The sequence below is a fragment of the Mangifera indica genome, unplaced genomic scaffold (genome assembly GCF_011075055.1).
Source record: "Mangifera indica cultivar Alphonso unplaced genomic scaffold, CATAS_Mindica_2.1 Un_0061, whole genome shotgun sequence".
Lineage (NCBI taxonomy): Eukaryota > Viridiplantae > Streptophyta > Magnoliopsida > Sapindales > Anacardiaceae > Mangifera > Mangifera indica.
In genome coordinates, this window is record NW_025401153.1 from 44,946 (window position 1) to 66,409 (window position 21,464).

Here is a 21,464-nt window from a genome sequence, read left to right on the forward strand (position 1 = left end):
TGAATGTACGTACTGACATCAATAAAACTATACGTACTTATTTTGAGTATACAAATAAATATATATATGTATTATTATGTGATTTGATGATTTTATTAATGATAAAGTAACATCTAATCACATAATCATATATAAAAGTATGTAATTATGTGTGTACTCAAATGAGACGTTTGATTTGTGGAATGTTTTATTATCGAAATTGAAAGATTATCTTGAGAATTACTGAGTATAAATTATTACTTATTTGATAAAATTTAATAAAAATAAGTATTATAAATAATTATTATAAATAATTATTGTGTTTGGTTAGAGGAAAAAAAATACTAGTATATTATTTTACTAAAATATTCTTATTAAAAAATATTTTTTATATTATTTATTATATTAATTGAAAATAAGATTATTTTTTCTTTAAAAAATTAATAAATGAAAATATAACTATAATAAAATTATATTATCCCCGATAAAATATTATCATAATTTTTTATTATTTATAAACCAAAATTAAAAAAAAATATAATAAAACATAAATTAACAAATCTTTAATCCCCCCTCAACCAAATGCCTACAAATATGTGGCCAAAACGAGCTGCCCAAATTCAATGCCCGCCGAGATATTTCAAGATATGAGTGAGTGGTTGTCAATAATACCAATTGGTAGTTGTTGGCTTACGTTCCAATTTATGCAGGAGCTATAACTCTCTGTAGCTTAGCTTAGGTTGCTGATTCTTATTAGGTAATTTCTGAATCTATAGCTATGAATTAATGCCCCCCTTTGCACAGAAGATTTCCAGCTAAGTGTCAAGTTTTTGAAGAACCAAATTACGATCCCATTGTAACAAATATTTATATTCGAAAAGCCAAAAGACTTATTCTTACCTAAGGTTTAATGTAAATCTAAATTAATATTTACTAAATTTCAAAAATCTAAATACCTTTTTTATTGTTAAAGTTAAAATTGTTATTTTAAAATTTTATTTAAACTTATATTTTATGATTACCTTTAAATTTTAAATTTTTTATTTATGTCTCTTAACTTCATATTTTTTAAATTTAAAATTGACTTTTGCCCCCCAAGTATAGGGTTGCAAACTTTCATTTTTTTTTATATACAGTTGACCCCTATAATTATAGAAAATTTTAGTTTCACCCTTTTTTCTCTCTCAATTTTCAGTTCTCTTTCTCTCCAATGATTATTCGTTATCTCTAACTGTCAGCTCTCTCCCTCCCACCATCTTGATCCTTTTTAGAAAACTTACCTTTTTTTTTCGATCGTCTTCGTCTCAGACAAAGACTATTCATCTGAGACGAAGACAATTGAAAAGGGAAGGGAGAGTGATCGAAAGGGAGAGAGCCAACGAATAGTCATCGGAGAGAAAGAGAAAAAGATCCCATATTTATAGAAAATTTCAGTTTCACCCTTTTTTTTCTCTCTCAATTTCTAGTTTTCCTTCTCTTTGACGATCATTCGTTGTTTCTGACCATTAGTTTTCTCCCTCCTACCATCTTGCTCCCTCTTAGACAACTTACCTTCCTTCTCCAATCATTTGAGTCTTAGATGAAGACTATTCATCTGAGACAAAAACGACCAAAAAGGGTAAGGAGAGTGATTGGGAGGGAGAGAGCCAACGGTCTAAGACAACGAATAATCATTGGAGAGAAAGAGAAAAAAAACCCTATAAATAGTCATCACTTTTCAAACTTTAGATAAAAAAAATTATTAGATTTTTAGACTAAGGAGAAAAATATGATAAAATTTTAGTTTTTTAAAATATTTTTAATTAAATGATGATTTTATTCTTAATAATAATAATAAAATTTAATAAATGAATTGATATTTATGTTTTCAAAAATTAGTAAATGTGAATTTAGATTTACACTAAATTTGGGGTGGCAATAAGATTTTTTAGCCTATTTGAAATTAAGGAGATTCGCTTGCATAGAAATTAGAAATAGAATCCAAGATTGAATTTAAATTAGGCATTGTGGGCTGGCTCATCACTTTGACTTGCCTTGCCTACCATATACATTCAGTAATTTATGGTTTAATTTGTTTGTATTATTTTTATAAACAAATCAGTACATATTCATTTTAATTATATAAATAAATAAATATTTTTTATAATATTATTAAATAATTATATAATTTTAAATTAAAAATAAATAAATATTTAATTATATAATAATATATATAAATATATTCCTATTTATATAATTAAAATAAATTGTTATAATATTTCATTTCTATTCTTATTTTATTTCACAAGCTTGTTTTTCACTTTTTCTCTGCTCAAGAGTAAAGACGGATCCAGTGGCAGTGACCGTTTGAATTTCAAATTCAAAACGATGAAACATCACCTGACAGCCCGTTACCTTTCAGTGATAACAAACCAACTCCCAAGTGCACCACGTGTCACATCGTCCTCCCGTGGTACCTTTTCATTAGACTTTGAGAAACGCAACAAACTCAAACAGTCCCTACAACTAGTGTGGCACCCACGCCACGCTCCCTAACGTTTATCAAACTGAATCAACGGTCACGATGTTATCAACAGTTCAAATCACCTCCTTCCCCGCCTCAAAAGTACAATTTTTTAAATATAATGTTTTTTTTTTTAATTAAATATCACTTTTCCATAAACAGCTATTCAAAATCTTTCAAAAAACTCTCCGAATTCTCTGTTAAAGACTCCTGAAAAGCTTCTGTCTTTCTCCCACATTCTCTTTTTTGAATTTACTTTCTTGTTCTTACAAGAACAAGAAGAACAAGAAAGTTCAATTCATTTCGAAATGTCGACGCAGAACCGGCGTTCATCCTTTTCGTCGTCCACGACGTCGTCTTTAGCGAAGCGACATGCGTCGTCATCGGAGAATTTGAACAAGTTCACGGCGGTCCCACCGCATTTAGCGAAGAAGCGAGCGCCGCTCGGTAACATTACCAATCAAAGGAATGCCACTCAAAGTGGTTCAAAAAGCTCAATCTCCTCGTCTTCTTTGGTGGGTATTTTTTATTTTTCAACTATTTTTTCGGCTTCTGAGAAAATGAGGAATAATTGATAGAATTATATTTTGGAAAGAAACTTTTCTCTTGATTTGTGGGTTTTCAAATTTTTGTTTCTGGATTATTGTTCTGTTAAAAAGAATCACCAGTCTGGTTGCTGACAAAATGGAAATAAAAAAAAAAAGAGAATGAATAAATAAACCGCTAAATATGTAAGTCGTCTTTTACTAGCTGTTTGTATTAGGATTTCTAGATGATGAAAAGATAAGTAAGATTTGAGAGAAGAAATTCACTTGATTATGGGGAAAACTTGCCTTAATTTTAATTTAACAGAGTGAAAAATCATCAGAACATTGGTGAAATTTCAACACAACTCATTTATAAGTTTTTAATCTCACAGTAGTCCCATTTAACTTCCAAAATTTTAGCATTATGTAAATGCAAATGCTAATTTCGGTTTGATTTACGGAATTTCATGCTTGAAGGTACCATGCTCAAGTAAAGTTGCCAAAGCAAAGAAGGCAAATCCTGCCAGCAATGCCAACACAGGCTTATCTGGGAACCTTTTACCTGCATCATTAAGTTCAAAATCAAGCACAGCTGTTCTTTCTAAGGTTACATCTTTGCCAAGAAATGACGAACCTGAGAGAAGTATTGTAAAATCAAGCAATGTTCTTCCTTCTGAAGTCACATCTTTACCCAGAAGTGATAAAATTGTACCTAGTATTGCTGCAGTTCCTGCTTCTCATAGCATGGACGTTTCTCCTACTAGATCAGATGCAAATTCAGTTTCCATGGATGAGACAATGTCTGCTTGTGATTCTTTCAAGAGCCCTGATGTCGAATATATAGATAACAATGATGCTCGGGCACTTGATTCTATTGACAGAAATTCATTTAGAAATCTCTATATTTCAGACCATCCAGAAACAAAAGGTAATTTAGTCATTTAAAAGTATAGTTCTTTTTTCTATGTTTATGTTGTCAGTTGAACTTATCACCAATTAATTTGCTTGTAGGGAATGGTTGCAGTAGAGACATACTTGTGGAGATGGAAATGGATGATAAAATTGTTAATCTTGATGATAACATCAAAGATCCACAGCTTTGTGCAACTTTTGCTTGCGATATCTACAAGCATTTGCGTGCATCTGAGGTAAGTTTCGCCTTTCTGTTCTGCAATAACTTTCACTTTAAAATTTTTTTACCTCGCCTTGAAGGGTTTTATTGTGTTCAGTTAGAATTGTTTGCTTAAATTTTCGGGTAATTAATAAGAAATTTATGATAGTTAATTATTATAATACTCTTGACAGGCTATGTAAACATCTAATTCCATACTCCTAATGCCTTGAATGGAAAGAGGGTACATTTAAGGTTGAGATTACATGGGGACAGATTCTGTAGTTGTTTTCCATGACATAAATCAACTGCTATTTATTTATGCATAGGACCTAACCTGGAAATGAATTTGATTCCAAAATTTATAATTTATTGCTTCTATAATTATTTCTTATTATCTTCCTTTATGGGGATGTTTAGGCCAAAAAAAGGCCTGCAACTGACTTCATGGAAAGAATTCAGAAAGATATAAATTGCAGTATGCGCGCAATACTGATTGATTGGCTTGTGGAGGTAATTTATGAATTCTTCCCTTTACATTTGCTTTTTATTTGTAATACTGCCCGTTTCTTGTGTAAGACAGTGCTAAGTTGTGATGCTAATTCCAACTGCAGGTGGCTGAAGAGTACAGGCTTGTACCTGATACATTGTATTTGACTGTAAACTACATAGATCGGTATCTTTCAGGGAACGCAATGAATAGGCAACGTCTCCAGTTGCTTGGTGTTGCCTGCATGATGATTGCAGCGTAAGAAAGAATCTTCCCCTTGCCTTTTTTATTCTTCCGATCAATGACATCCCAATTTTACATGGTCATTGTCTTAACAAGAAATATGACTAAATTGCCAGAAAATATGAAGAAATTTGTGCACCACAGGTGGAGGAATTCTGTTATATAACTGATAACACGTATTTCAAGGAAGAGGTACCAATTCTAACCAACATTTTTTAACCTCTGCATTACTGATAATTTTACTTAAATTGTTGCTAATTTACCTGGCCTGCAAAATAATTTAATATCACAATTGGTTCAGGTTCTTGAAATGGAATCTGCAGTTTTGAATTACTTGAAGTTTGAAATGACAGCTGCCACAGCCAAATGTTTCTTACGGTAAAAGCTTATATTCAATGATCTTATAATTTTCCCAATCATTTTGTATGCTCTGCTTTCTGACTTGTGATCGTCGAAATGATTTGTAGGCGATTTGTTCGTGCTGCTCAAGGGATAAATGAGGTATTTGTCGGGACTCTGAGTTCTCACTATGCTTGTTTTACGTTTATATTCTAATGCAATGTTCAAATGGCAGATGGTCAAGATGGTTGTCACCATATTAGTGTAAAATTAAGTAATATTTTTGTTTGAATCAATTAAAATTGAGGGTAATTCACAGTTTACTTTTTTAATCAGATTTCTTTGCACTCAAAATAGTGTGTAGATACTAAACATACAGATTATCATTAGGATCACATAAATCTGTCCCTTGAGAGACTCTTTCCTCTATAGTTTTTTCTCACATATTTCTTTTATGTCAAGGAGCAAATTTCTTTTGCTTCTTGTTTAGGATCACCAATTTCCCTAATGTTTTATTTCTTTGAGCAGGCACCGTCGATGCAATTGGAATGCTTAGCAAACTACATTGCAGAATTGTCCCTTCCAGAGTACAGTATGCTCTGTTTTGCTCCGTCGCTCATAGCCGCTTCAGCAATTTTCTTGGCAAAATACATACTTTTCCCGTCAAAGAGACCCTGGGTATATTTCACAAACACTAGCCACCCTTTTAATCTTCTTCTGGTAACTCATATATCATTGCTGGTCAGTGTTATTTACCAAAGTTTGATCGTTGTTTCTGGCGCAGAGTTCCACGTTGCAGCATTACACACTTTACCAGCCATTGGATTTGATGGACTGTGTTAAAGAGCTCCATCGCCTATGCTGTAATAGCAATAGTTCAAGTCTGCCAGCAATAAGGGAAAAATACAGTCAGCATAAGGTAAGAAAGGATTCTCTTCTCAGGATCAATCCTACTCAGTACTCATAGAATAGAAACTAACTGGTGATGTTTATATTTCAGTACAAATATGTTGCGAAGAAGTTGTGTCCTCCATCAATTCCTCCAGAGTTCTTCCACGGCAACTAGATATTTGCAGACTGTTCCAATACCCCGTTGGATAGACTTCTTCTGGTGACTTTCCTGCTATTTCTGGTTCCATGGAATGGATTATCATTCTCCTTTCAATGTCGATGTAGCAGGCTAACAGCTTTGTGGTTCTTGTATGATACATATATTCTTGTTTATCACTTTTACTCCACACAGCTGTTTTATATCGTCTTTCAAATGCAAAATCTTTCAAATGGATTATCATTCTTTTTTCATCTCATCGTATGCTTGCTACAAATTGCTCATGTCATGCTTGACATTGACCTGACATTGACCATAGCTGTAAGGCATCATTTAAAGAGTGAGTCGAACCGGAAGAAGAGGAAAGTGACTCTGTTCTTTGTATTGATACTAATGAAGATGGAGGATGTCAACATGAAAATACTCCCACGTGGTAAAGTTTTAGTCAATTTACGGTTTTTCTTTCTTTTATAAGCTAAAAAAACCACCTCCCCAATACTAAATTTATTTAAAATGTATTATTATTATAATAAAAAATCCACCTCCGAAATACTAAATTTTTGATAAAAATTATTCTTATATTTAATAAAAATTAATAAATATAAATAATTATTATGTTTTGTATAATTGAATTTAATAAAAAAAAATGCTAAAATATGATTTTATTTAAATGTTCATGGGTGTAAGTATTATAAACTATATTTCATATTATTTTTTATATTAATTAAAAATTTAGATATTAATAAATAAGGATAGAATGACAACAAAATTTGATTATTAATATTTTATTATCTATAAATCAAACAAAATAATATTAATACAATAATAAAAAATTATCACGAATATTTTATATTATCTATAAATCAAGTAAAATAATATTAATAATAAAAAATAAATTACTTAATAATACATAATTATTAATAATCAAATGATTAATTATATTATCTGTCATATCACGATTAATAATAAAAATAATGTTATAATAAGATAAATCACTAAAGTGATATTTAAATATTTCAACCAAATATCACCTTTGTGGGTGATACGTATTTAGTAATTGCTCGAAGAACTTTCCACTATTTTGGAATACTATTATGTCTACATATAATTGCTTAATATATTAAAATAATAATTCTATATATATATCTAATTTTTAATATTTAATTACATTCTTGGATTTGAATCTAAACTTTTAACTCGAGAAAAAGTTTGAATCATTTGAATGATAAACAATACCGTGGGATCACGAGGATTTAACAGATATTTGGATGAGGATCAACAACTTCTTGTTCTTCTACTGGGCTATTTGAAGCTCACAACTCTTCTTGCCGACAAGTGGGAGGGAGCCTCCATAATCAAGTGGCTGGACAACTTCAAAAGCATAATCAAATGCGACAGTTGAAGCACATGGGCAAAACATTTTAAGCCATCAAAGAAAGTTTTCGATATCTAAAAACATTTACTTTCCACTAAGATTAGACAATAATTGAGCCTGTTTAAACTCGATTTAAATGAGTTTGAAAGGAGTCAATTCTCTATGAGTTTGAGTTCGAATTCGAGTTACTCATTAAATTTTTTAATTAAAAATTTTGATACAAAACGATATCGTTTTGATCAATATATATTAAAATGATGTAATTTTAATAACAAAAAATAAATCAAACCGAATTCAAATTGAATTTAAACTTGACTTTCACGAGTTTAACTCAATTCGAATCCAATCTTACTTTCCACTAACACAATATATCAAAAGAATTACCATTAGAATCCTCTTAATCCTCATCCAGCCAAACATAATTTAAAACTGATTGGAACACATATTAGGATAAACTTAGTTACCGGACAATACGATAGAAAGTGTAATTGTTGATTGCTCTTTAGAATAAAACTATATTTGTATATATTTTTAAAAATATAATTTAAATAAATAGATAATATATTATTATATAATTAGATAATTTTAAATTAAAGATAAATTAATATTTAATTATATTATTATATATTATCTGTATACTTAAATTATATATAACAAATAAATACATATAATATTATTATATTGTTTATTATGCACATGATCATACGTGAAAGTTGAAGCACACAACCAAAACATTTTAAGCCATCAAAGAAAGTTTTCGATATCTAAACACATCTACTTTTCACTAACATGATATATCAAAAGAATTGTTATTAGAATCATCTCGATCCTCATTCGATGAGACATGATCCAAAACTGAATAGAACATATATTCATAGGAATTTAGTTATTAAACAATAAAATAAAAAAGTATAATTATTAGTTTTATATTTATATATATCATTTTTATATATAATTTAAATATATAATAATATATTTTTATATAATTAGATAATTTTAAATTGAAGTAATATTTAGTATTTACTGTTAACTTTTAATGTTTTTACTATTTACTCTCAAAATCTAAGAAGGATACTTTGATGCAATTATTATTTATGACAGGAATTTTTCTTTGCTTACTAAACTTCAACAGTAAAATGTCACTCTCTCTCTCTCTCTCTCTATGGAAACTTAATCCCCAAGGCAAAGACCCCGTCAAAAGCATATTCATTTCCATCTTCTCCTCCCCTTCTCTTGTCTCAACACTTTGTTTCAGAGCCAACTCTTGAGCTTCTACGCGTACTTAGTTCTTCTTTTTGTCGTTTGCATGCGATGAGTTTCTTGAGACCAACAGCATTGTATCAGTCCCTGTTGACCTCCCTTTCACTCAGATGGATGCCTTGTCAAAGCTGGGTCTTTCTTCTTCGCTGGCCCGGTCTTGATGGCTTCTTTAAGATACTTATTGGTTTTCTTTTGTGGTCAACCTTTTCTGAGATTCGCTTCATACCTTCCTCTTCTATGTTCCCAACTCTTCGTGTTGGTGATCGCATCTTGATTGAAAAGGTAAACTATTTTCACTTGCTTTTACCTTATTTACTTGTCTTTCTTTAAGTGAATTCTGAGTGTAATTGGTGGGTGTGAAATTGTGATTGAATTAGACTGATCATTGCTTTATTAGTAAAGTTCATGTTTGCTTTGTAATTCTCTGTCTCTATGGAGTTCTAAATGAGTGATCAAAGATGCTTAACGGGTTCTTTAAGTTTAGTGAATTTGTCATTTTGATCATTCAACCAATTTTCTTTATTTGGAATTTAAATCTCGCAAATTTTGATTGAATTCACTTTCTAGGCTAGCAGTTATGAAATTTGTCACATATAATGATGCTGCTTTCTCTAACAATTCTCTTCCTTTGTGTAGTGTATTTATCAGGCATGTCTCATTTTTAACCTTAATTCATATATGGATATACATTGCAAGAGATACTTTACATCAATATGTTCCTATTAGTCTCTTTTCTATAATAGACTGTGTAGGCAGTCCCTTTCTTAATCATTTTATTAACAATATAAAATTCAGAGGGACAGGTTTTGAGTTGGATTTCTTGTATTAAATCCAATGTACAAAGTTGTGGAATAGTATTTTCTTTTATAATCTGGCTTCTTATTTGTTGGCCTTAATAGACAATAATGATGAGTCTTGTAATCCAGACTATACTGAACTCAAACTTAGCTATACTTTCAAAAGCCTTATCTAATGTTACAAATCTGATTTTCTCGACAATATTCCTCTTAAGATGTTATACTAAAGAGTAGATATGCTTTATTGGAAATTCTAGCCCGTTCCCCACCAATTTCAGCTTGATTGATCTAGACATGAAGAATTTTCAGGCAATGTTTCCACATTCTAAGCAGTGCTGCCTTTTTTTTTCTTTTTAATTTTGTTGAAAGCAGAGGACTCAATTACATATTGTAATTTATCTCCATTGAGCTTCACCTTTTTCAGGGGGAGTTCTATCCACTTGTCTGGAAGGACAAGTGCTAGCTGTCTGATAATTTGAATATGTGAAGAGCTTTTCCAAAATTTTTAGTCATTCATTTTTTAGCAGTGTCTCTTCAGGAGAAAATAATCTATCCTGAAATTTTATGAATTTTTCTCTTCTCATAGTAATTTTCACGTCAAATTGAAACCTTTTATCTGAAAGTTCTCATATTTCCAAATACCTAGCCAGCAATATCTGAAATGTCTGTAATCCAGAAATGTGAAGATTAGCCTCCCAAACTCTTTAAGTTTAAGTTTTTACCGTCCTGTGTCAAAAGAACTTTTATATTGTTATTCTTTGAATTTCCCTTCAATTTTGTAGTAATAATCGTTTAGATAGATAAAGTGGAGGTCAAACCATGAAAGAGTGAGTGGGACAAGGGGATCTCAATTCATCAAAACTCAAAACATGTGAAGATTCCTACTAAAGGGGTCTGTAGTTTGATTATCGTTAGAGATAGGAATTACTTCAAATTAGCAGTCAGTGCACTTCTTATGTGAAACCAAATTTGGACTACTTGAGCAAAGAAGGTTTGCATCATCCTTCGAACTTTAAATATATCATATTCTTCCATCATTTAGTCACTGGCAGAGACTGGTTTTTTTCGCTTAATGAGATATTGAAAGAAGTTACAATCTCCACTTTTTCATTTTATTCTGTAGGATTTTCTGGTAAAGATTTTGACAGTTAATCCCTAACCTCTGAGGAACAAAGGTCCATGAAGAGAGTGCATTCTATATTCTTGTGTTATTCAAGACTGAGGATTGAGGAGTATTTTGATTATTTGAATGTCAATTATCTAGCTGCATCTATTTTGGGGTTCTTGTTTTCCTTTATGTTACTTAGCAATTTATTCTTCAGTAAATAAAGATACTCGTGGATATCTTTAGGTCCTTATTCGTGATTATGGCTAACTGGTTGTTATCTTATTTGTGTCTCTGTCACTTTTATCTGAAAACTAATTATCTGTCTGCACTAAAACTGAAAGTTCCTGTAAAATAACCAGTAGCATCAGCTATCTCACAAGTAAGTGATGCAAGGAATTAGGATCTTGACTCTTAGATTTAGTTTTGACCATTATTCTTGCAAAAGTTTGAATACCCGTATAACAATTGATAGATATCCAGGTGCCTTATCTGAATCATGTTTTTGTTAAAGTTGAAATCGAATGTAAGGTGAGAATGTCCTTTGCTGATTTACCAAAATTCTGTTATTTTGCTAGCTGTGATATTAGACTAGATTTGCTATACTGAAACATGGTATAGGTCAGGGACCATATTGTCAACTCTTGCAAGTAGTGGGAGAGAAGAGGGGACAATAAGTTATGGATTTTGTTAGACCTCTCAAGGTGTATGCTAGGAGAAATAGAGTAACACGTGTCAAGGAAAATATGACGAGGGCTGTAACGGATTTGGAAAATGCATGAAAAAGGTGAGCAAACAGCATGGCAGCAGCAGATTGATAGAAAGAGAGAGATATGAGAGTGGGGATTTAATTGGAAAGAGGGCTGGTCAGTTAGAGTATGAATTTTGCTTGCTTAGCTTGGTGCTAGGGAGGTCTCTAGCTCCTTGAATTGTCAGAACTATCCATCTTTCCATTTCAGTTTTGTTCTCTGTATCCATCTGGTTATAGCAGTTGAGTGTAAATGTTGGGATTCTCCTGCTGAGTTGATAAATAAACCAGACTTCTCACAACCGTCTTCTGTTTGTGTGTTTTGCCGTGATTGACTGAAAATTGTTGGTTGAAACCTATTAGATATGGACTGCAGAGATACAATAGGAATGCTCCTTTTCAGTCCTGGTAGAAAGTTAATCATACAACAGAATAATAAGCCTAGGAGTTGTTATTTGTATGTGGCCAAGAAAAAAGGCTCAAAGAGGAAGCTAGATTATTGCTTTAATGAATTCACTCTATAAATTACAACTTTCAGTTATAACAGACACAGTGTGATTGTATTGCATATGCGTTTTAGTATCCAAAGTCAAATATCATCTACAGCAACTTCTGTTCTATCATAAGAACAGAAATGCAAATCTGTCTTTATACTGCTGATGTATATCAGTCATTTAGAATAAGGATACAGGATGATTAACATTTAATTTGAGACCCACTAAATTGTAATAAATCACTATACCTGTTTGCTATGATCTTTATATAAATTGAGTGAAGAGATTTCTGATTGAGCTTGTTTTAGCATTAGAAGATATGATGAGAAAAATGAGCAATTATGACTGTTTTGTGCAAACAATTTCTCAGTGACAATTTTGTGTAGGAACACTTTCATTATTTCTGTTCCTGTTGGTTTCTTCAAATATTGAGTAACATAGTGTTTATAACTTCTTCAGGCCTCCTATTACTTCAGAAATCCAGCTGTAAATGATGTCATAACATTTCAAGCTCCAATTCAGGTTTGCAGATGCAAGGAAGAATTTTCTCAAATTAACATGCTTTATGGTTAGTTTTTTATTGAAGTTCTACTGTGTTGTAGGCTCATTTACAGCACCCTGGATTAGGGGAGGAAGATGTTTTTATTAAAAGAGTTGTTGCAAAAGCAGGAGACTTGGTTCAGGTATTTCTTTCACCCTTTATGGGTTAATGAATTTATTTGGACCTGAACTCTGGAATTTATGAGATAAAAAGAACTTAGTTGCACCATTTTTCTATCATTATTGTTGTTTAAACTATGTTATTTCCTTGTTTGGTACCTGATTTTGAAAATGAAGAAAGCAATTGTTTTCCTGTCATTTTTTTATGGGGTCATCGGACGGTTCTTTTGAGTCCTTCCTATCTTTTGCTTAGATGAGTTGCTGCAATGTGTAAATTCATCCTCCGGGACATCAATTGAAATTTGTTAGGTACCTGGTTATTTCTCTGCTGGAATTCACTCCTACAGTTCTTTGCCTGTGTAAAACCTGCACTCTTCATCAACTACCCATCTCTCCCCAGCAATATAATTATCAATCCAACACACACAACAATCAAACAATATATAACAAAGGATACTGAAAATATGACTTGTATTTCATATGGAATCTGCTTACAATAAATTCAGATTACAATTTCTCTAAAAACCAGTAAGATTCCAGTGACAACTGATTACATCAACCTTCCTAACATAAATTCTATGGTTGTCGGACATTTGAGAGGCTAGCACTCTCCTCCGGTCCCTCTCCATGCTTTTTTGAATTTTTGGCTGCTTTTTCCCTTCTCTCTTTACTTCTTTTATCTCCCATAACAGCCAAGCTCTCCCTTGGAACGCCATGTCCCCTTTCCAAATCTAGTGGTCCATGTGCCTGTGAATTTGCCAACTGCTCCATTCTCTTGCTATCATGTGTCTTGCATATATTTCCCTTACTTTGATTGTTCTTCTTGCGGGAAACATATATGTGGGTTCTAACAAAATTCTATCCAAATATATTAATATCTCGTCAATTTAATATAGAAATATAAGAAATAATTCCAGTTTAGTCCTATAATAAAGTGCTTTCATCTAACACATTGCAGGTTCGTAATGGTTTGCTCTTTGTCAATGGGATTGTGCAGAATGAAGATTTCATAGCAGAGCAGCCAAGATACACGTCAAACTTAATAGTGTGGCTCTCATCAATTACTTTTATGTCTTTCCATTTTACTTCACTAATCTGCAACATTTTGCTGCCTGCTTTTGAACAATAATATGGAGTAGTAACTAAATGGCAAATAACCACAAGTAGCCAATAATGCTCCATGATATATTTGCACCTTCTCACTAGTTGAGGTAGATAAACATGAGCATGACTCATGAAGAAGCCAAGTTGACTCCATGTTTTTGACATCTGAAGGTTTCATGATCCCAGACATTAGTATCTGCGGGTATATCATGGGCCTTGGATGATACACCATATGTTTGGTGTGCCCCCCTCTTTACTTTTCTTAGTTTCTGTTGGGCTATTATCCACAGTTGTTTCATACTAATTTCACCTTTCTTTTCACCTCCAGTGTGTGCCAAAAGATCATGTTTATGTGTTGGGGGACAATCGCAACAACAGCTTTGACTCCCATGTCTGGTAGTATTCTCAAGCACTCTAATTACCATTTATATTATTGATTTATTGGCCATTTATTTTTTTTTCCAAGGTTGAGGTATTTCCTTGGATTATTCTTGACTCTATCATGTTAAAATTTTGAAAAATCTCGTTGTGTCTCTCTGTTGGCATATCAAAAGTGCTTTGTACTGTAAATATCTTCGAAATATTTCTTCTACATCATAAAAAGTTTATTTGTTTTTCAAATGTTCATTGATGATAGGGGACCCCTGCCTGCAAAAAATATTCTTGGCAGATATGTCACATGCTGCTTCAGACCGTCAAACAGCACGCCTGAAAACCATCAGAGAAGTGAACAGAGATAGCAGTTCACATGCATGGTGTTGCTTCTTTGCTGCCTAACACATTTTTTATGCAGATCCATCAAACAGCTGAGCTGAAAACCACTGGAGAAGTGAATAGAGACAGTAAAACCCCCTCCCACCCTCCGCAGTATCATGGGAACATTTCTGTATAGCAATTCACATGCATGGAGTTGCTCCTTTGCTGCCTTTAACTCATTGTTTTATGCACATTGATTGAATTGTAAGCTATTCATGTATGCATGTGCCTAGGAAATCGTAATCACAGGAAACAGAATACCATAAACATTGAGTTTGTTTTTGCACATCTTTGCCATTTGTGACGTCGTTTTCGGGTCACTTTTTGGGTAGCATTGTACATATTTTGAATTTATGCATATTTGCATTCTGCATAATAGAGTCTGAATCCCACATAAATTTTACTTACGAGATGTATATTTGTGATAATGCATTTACCTAATTAGATGGCTGATAAGCTTCACAAACTGGATGTTACTTTAGAGACATATAGTAGTGTCAACTCAATAGTCAATCAAATTTAGGTGCAAAGGCTCTTTGATCTTTACATCTTCAACTTTTTGGAAGGTAAACCTGCAATTGCTGGATCCTACTTAGAAGGGAAACTCCAAAAATATCTTCCCAATCCAATTCCATCTTCATTCAGTTATTCCCACTACTTCAAGCTCTACCTCTACGGTCAAACTTGGCTTGCCCGAAACTCAATTGTAAGAGGTGTGTGGTGTGCTCATACTTGCCAAATCAAACCAAATTTTTAGCGTCCCTCATAAACTTTACTTTACAGGGTTTTCTTAATTATTATGTTACTGAAATTGATAGTAATTAAAATACGTACAAGTATCCGTACAAGTTTTCCACTTGATAAGTCTCAATATATATAAATGTATTGAAAATTGAAGAATATCTATATAATTTATAAATAAAATTATTTTTACGAACAAACGTACAAACTTATCTTTATAAATTAAGATAAAAGTTTGTGATTGAATAATATGATTGTTTATTTTTTTTTTAATTTCAAAATCATCCAATAAAAAATTATTACTTTAGTTGATATATATAAATTTGTATAATTTATTTGTACATAGAATATTACTTCTAATTTATCTTTATCTATCTCCGAATTTTTGGTCTATCTCAATAAAGAATCAAAGCAAAGTGGCCACGATCGGTAAGCCCATAACATCAAATTGCTCTTATCTTTTGATGATAATTGGATTCTTGATTGTAATGAATCAAATGATGCTGATAATGTGTATCACAATCATTTAAGATGGAAAAAAAATAGAGCTAATTTGGTCATGAGTGCACACTTTCATATTATCTCAACATAATTTATGAATTCTTGCAAAAAAAAATAAAAATTAAAAAGTATATATATTAATATGAATTCTTGCAAAAAATATATATATATATATCCCTTATTTTGTTATTTCATTAGTATATTTTATTTTATTTTTTTATAATTTCTTAAGACTTTCAGGCAACCAATTGCTCCAGTTAACATATGAAAAAATATATTATCTTATAATCATGGTTATGTAGTAAGCTTCAAAATATGTCAAGAATGGAGATAATAATGGCGCTTGTGTGTCACAAGTCATCAGGTCTGTCACTTCCATTCCAACTTCTTTGAATTCTTCTGACCTTCAACTTGAAAACCTGAAACACATTCTAGCTCAGCTTTTTTAAGCTCAATGTGAGTCACGAGTCAGGACTTGTTGACATGAAAGCGAGTCTCCTCCACTCTCTTTTCCACTCAAGCTTCCACTCTTCAACGAGTCGCCGCATGGCCAGGTGGGTTAACCACTGTCCCCTCAGGTCATCTTCCACGACAAAACCACAAGAATTACACCGAGTGAATGTAGTCAACAGACAACAACACATGCCCATTTTGTCAACATTCCCTTCACATACAACGCACGAGTCGGCAGTGAGCATGATTTTCTTAAAACGACAGCGCGCCCAAAAATTTCAATTTTCCGCAACCTAAGTTGACGCCAATGAGTGAGACTGAGCGTGCTTATTATTTGTTCATCAGAATGATTAAAAAAAGCATGTGATGCGGAAAAAATCGCGATGATTTATTTGTGTAGGCGCCCAAAGTTGACCCGCTTATCAGGATCTCCAAAGTCTTATTACGGGACCCGTTCCCTTTCCGTCATGTGTTGATTTATTGTAAATTTAATATAAGGTGGGTATATTTTTTTAATATATAATTATATATTAAATTTATTTTTAATTTAAAATATCTAATCATTCAATATATTAAATATATATCTTATTGTATATCTAAAAATTGTATATATAGTTGATATATTTGTCGTAAAGAATGCATTATTTTTTGGCCAAAAGACTTACTCTCACCTAAAGTTTAGTCCAATCTCAAATTTTCATCCGTTAAATTTTAAAAATTTAAATATTTACTTGTGAGTTATAAAAATTAACAAAATTCATTAGTTTTAGGGGATGAAATTATCATTTAACTAGTGATATTATAAAAATAAAAATTTATCTTATTTTTTCCTTAAATCCTAAAAACAAATTTTCTTCAAACTTAAGTTTTGAAAAGTTACATTTCCCCTTTAAGGTTTAAATTTTAGTGACAATTTTCTAGTACTCTCCTGGTGATGTCTATCCTTTCAAACTATCTCTCTAGGTGCCTCATTGAATTGTCTTCAAATGAATCGTTCGTTTGAAGATGTCTTCGTCTGGACTGATTCGTCGTCCAGACAAAGAAGAAGATGAATTATTGTGTACTTAAGATTCGTCGAATTGTCAACTTTTGAAATAAAATGAGCAACGAAGAGGGTTCATTGTTGAATGATGGATATCAGATCAAATCGATGATGAACCCATCTTCAATTTTTTCATTCAACTTGAATCAAATGATGGAGCTCGAAAGAGATGTCAATTTGAGGGAGAGAGAACATTGAAAGGGAAAGACAAAACCGATCCTTGCTTGAGCGACAAAGATGCCAACGGATTCCATTCGTTGACATAGATGAAGAAAAAAATAAAACTCTAAGGGGGAATAGGTAAGTTTTCAAAATTTTATTTAAAAGAAATTATTGGTTTTTTAAATTATGATGAGAGAAATGACATTTTCACTCTTAAATTTAATAAATTTTATTAACTTTGACGATTAATAAATGTTTAGTTAGGTTTGACAGTGAAAATTTGAAAATAAATTAAAACTTAGATGAAGATAAATATTTTCTTCTTATATATATATTTTTTAGGGTAGAGCATCAACGACTGAGACTCCTAACGAAGACCTGTAATGCCCAGAAATTTTTATAAATATATTAATGATGTCGTCTTAGTCCTTTACCAAACTTATATAAATTGTGTATATAATATATAGTATGCTACAACTAATACTTCATACTTTAATTATTGATTTTGTTCTAATGCCAATTGTTTAGGATTAATTAAAATGAAATTTCGTAGATTATTGACCTTAAGTTTTATAGCTGATTTGAAATTTGGGCATTGGGTATGTAGTTTAACTTGTCGTGAAGGTTGTAATAATAGTATAACAATTAATTGTCGATTGCTTGCACGATATTATGAGCATTTTTACCCTAATATTTTATATATTTCAAACGTCTTCATTTTGTATTTAATAATTAGTGTTATTTAAAATCTTATTAAGTGATTTTATGTGTATATTTTTTTTATATATAAGTTAATTATATAAATAATATGTAATCATATGATTGAATCTTAATTAATAAATACGGAAACGAAAAAAAAAGTATATAAATTATACGGGAATAATATAACGAATAATAAAAAATACGTTTGTAAAAAAATGTCTAAAAAATTTGTATATAAAAAAAGTATAGAACGTGTTTATAGGGGTTAATATGACATATTGTCAGTAATACGTTTTAAAAAATATGACAATATCATAATAGTTTTAATACTTTTCACAAATCTCCTATTAAAAATTAATATAACAATTCAAATGTAAAGTATTTTAATTAATTATTAAACCTAATATAACATAATACATAATCAAAATTTTTTGTACAATAAATAACGTATTAGTCAATTGAAAAAAATAAACAAATTAATCAGTTTGGATTTTAGATTTCAAATCAAAGTGAATATTTGTATATGTCACAAGGGAGAAAAAATACAAAATTAGAGTTAAGAATTAAGAAACAAAATTGTTAGGTATTTTTTAAAAGACAATAGCATTTTCGTAAATAATTGAAAATAGAAAAAACAATTTAATACTTTAAATTTAGTCAAAAATTCAAAATATAGCAAACGTAAAATATGACGTATAATTTACGTTTAATAAAAGAAAAATATAAAATACGAGTTTAATATGTTTTGGGTTTAAAAATTCTTTTAAATGTATTTAATATGCAAATAATACAAGAATGTAAATAATACACAAATTTATTAATTAAAAATTAAATGTTATTTTATTTTTAATTTAAAATTATCTAATTATATAAAAATATATTACTTTATAAAAATAAATTACTTATATATTAAATTATATATAAAAAAATATGTAAATATAATTTTATCCAACCTTATTTAAATTGTATTTTAATTAAGATTTGATAAAGAATGTTGTATGTAGGACCTCATAAAGTTGCTCAAATGTATCAACAGTCAACTTTAAGAGTCAAGATGATGTAAGAGAGCAGTTGCTCAGGGAAGAAAGTCAAAATAATATAAACCCTTTTTAAAACTAAAATTAATAAAATAAAATTATGCATATAACAATCACTCTTCATGTAATTAAAAAATTATATTATTTATAATCATCCATCATAATTCATTAATCAAATTTTGATAAATATATTTTAATTATTTAATTTTTTACAATTACTTAAAACAAAAATAATACTAAGTTTACCTTATTAAGATCACATATTAGATAATATATAATTCATAAATTTAATTATTTTTTTTATTAGTTTGGTGCTTCTATATATCCTATGCATGGTGATCCCCTACTATGTAACATTACAAAACTCATCTTATTATATGATCGATGCATTACTTTAAATTATATATAAAAACTTTAATATAATAAAGTTTATTCCATTCACATTTCGCAATTCTAAAAAAAGAACAAAATTCAAGAGTAGTTCCACCTTACATCTTTTAATGATATTCACTAAATAGAAAGTCAGAAAACAACACACACAACCTTTTCTTCTTCAATATCGACATAAACATACATATATCTTATTCTCTTTATGGCCTTAATTTCAAGGGCTAGCTAGCTCCCCTCCGTGGACAAAGACTTCCTCAAGAGCTTCAAATTTTTCATTACATCATGGGTGACATCCTCTTTTTTCTTTTTTTTCCATACAAACAAATATAATATGGTAAAATAGTAAAGTTGCATGATTTTAAATTAAAGATAAAATAACACTCAATCATGTGATGATACATATAAATGTGTATTTATAGTATTACTCATAAAACTATGTCTGTAAGAAACACAAAATTATATATAAATAATGATATATTACTATGAGATTCAGTGATTTTGAATTAAAAAAATAACATTCAATTATGTGATAATATATCACTATTTGTACATAAATTTATGCTTATTATTTATGAACAAATTTATGTTCATTATTTATATATATAGTATTACCCATAGTAAAATTAATGCATATATAAATGAATGATTTGATAATTATTAATGTAGTCAATTAAATTAGGTAGATGTGAAGGCAACTAATGGGTGTGGGCGTTACCCTTCTTAGTAAAGAAGAATATAAACATAAAAATATCTTAAGTTTATCCATGCATAGAATTTATCCTCCTAAGTCGTGAGCTTATTTACTTTCACATTTTTCAACAAAGTTGTGCAGATATTATACTCGATGATGAACATGCAAAGATAAGAAAGTGACTCAGTGAATGCAACAGAACAATGTTCTTCATCTATCTTCGTAAAATGTTTTTTAAATTTCATTCTTTAAAAGCTTGTTCATTATACTTCTTTTAATGTAAATTTGGTGTCATTATTCATGCATTTATATCAAAATATATATTTCTTTTTTTTTTTAAAATTATTATTGAAGCATATGGGATGGGGTTAAAGAGATATTTAAGTATTTATTCATTGATGTCACATTAAGAACCAACAAAGGAGAACCAGGGTGGTGACCATGGAACACAGCTTTGAAAATACTTTCAAGAGAGAGAAAAGGATTTGGAGCTATCAAAGAGGAAAAGTGCTTGTTATTATTGACAATGAAGTCCATTTGTAGGTGCTTTACAGGCGCTTTTATGGAGATTGAGACAATCTTTTTAAATCTTAATTTGTGCTTACAGGGAAACGATGGGAAATAGAAGAATCTGGAGCAGTCCATTTTGACTAATTGTCCTGGATGTGTTCTATTATCTTCTTTGTAATATCACCAGCAGGGCATTTGATTCATGATAATCTGTTTTTTATCGTTCAAATTATCTTATTTAGTTTATCAAATAATTTTGTTACCAGTTGTACTTCAAGTTTTAGAAAATTATTATTTAGTTAATTTATTTATGTATCCAATCACACAATGATACATATAAATATATATCTATTTATGTATTTAAAATGGTTACGTATAATATTATTTGTTTCAAAATCAAGTTAATTACAAGTATCTTTCCAAATTTCTCTGTCCATTAATGTCCACATCAACACAAGAACATGCTGAAATATCTAAACAATTTCCTCCACGTAAATGCGAAGTTGGGCGTAAAAAAATGTGCTAATTCCATTCCACGCACGTTACGTTAGGTCTTCATCACGAGCTTCTAATTTTGTTTATAAGATATGACAGAAAGTGTTCGATATTTATTTTTAAAAAAAAAATAAATGAGAAGAAACGTGACGCAATAATATAGTTTTTGTCTTTTTTATATGCGAAGTAAAGAATAATGGT

General features: G+C 30.5%; 2 protein-coding genes across 4 annotated transcripts; both read left to right on the forward strand.

Moving 5' to 3' along the window:
* Positions 1-2,648: 2,648 nt before the first annotated feature.
* LOC123207134 (cyclin-A1-1-like) lies at positions 2,649-6,494 on the forward strand. The gene is made up of 11 exons (XM_044624403.1): positions 2,649-2,997; positions 3,487-3,937; positions 4,021-4,157; positions 4,541-4,633; positions 4,735-4,868; positions 4,970-5,045; positions 5,155-5,231; positions 5,321-5,354; positions 5,721-5,870; positions 5,977-6,111; positions 6,193-6,494. The coding sequence occupies exons 1-11, from the start codon at positions 2,791-2,793 to the stop codon at positions 6,256-6,258; spliced, it is 1,560 nt and encodes a 519-aa protein (XP_044480338.1). The 5' UTR covers positions 2,649-2,790; the 3' UTR covers positions 6,259-6,494.
* A 2,258-nt stretch (positions 6,495-8,752) lies between these two features.
* LOC123207132 (chloroplast processing peptidase-like) lies at positions 8,753-14,946 on the forward strand. Of its 3 annotated transcripts, none has more exons than XM_044624402.1 (7): positions 8,753-9,157; positions 9,907-9,981; positions 12,479-12,541; positions 12,622-12,702; positions 13,638-13,724; positions 14,112-14,179; positions 14,577-14,946. In XM_044624402.1, coding segments are annotated over exons 1-7 (606 nt in total). In that variant the 5' UTR covers positions 8,753-8,926; the 3' UTR covers positions 14,578-14,946. The 3 variants fall into 3 exon arrangements, with proteins under 3 accessions (XP_044480337.1, XP_044480336.1, XP_044480335.1); XM_044624400.1 differs by having other exon boundaries at positions 8,754-9,157; positions 14,421-14,946; XM_044624401.1 differs by lacking the exon at positions 13,638-13,724 and having other exon boundaries at positions 14,421-14,946.
* The last annotated feature ends 6,518 nt before the right edge of the window (positions 14,947-21,464 follow it).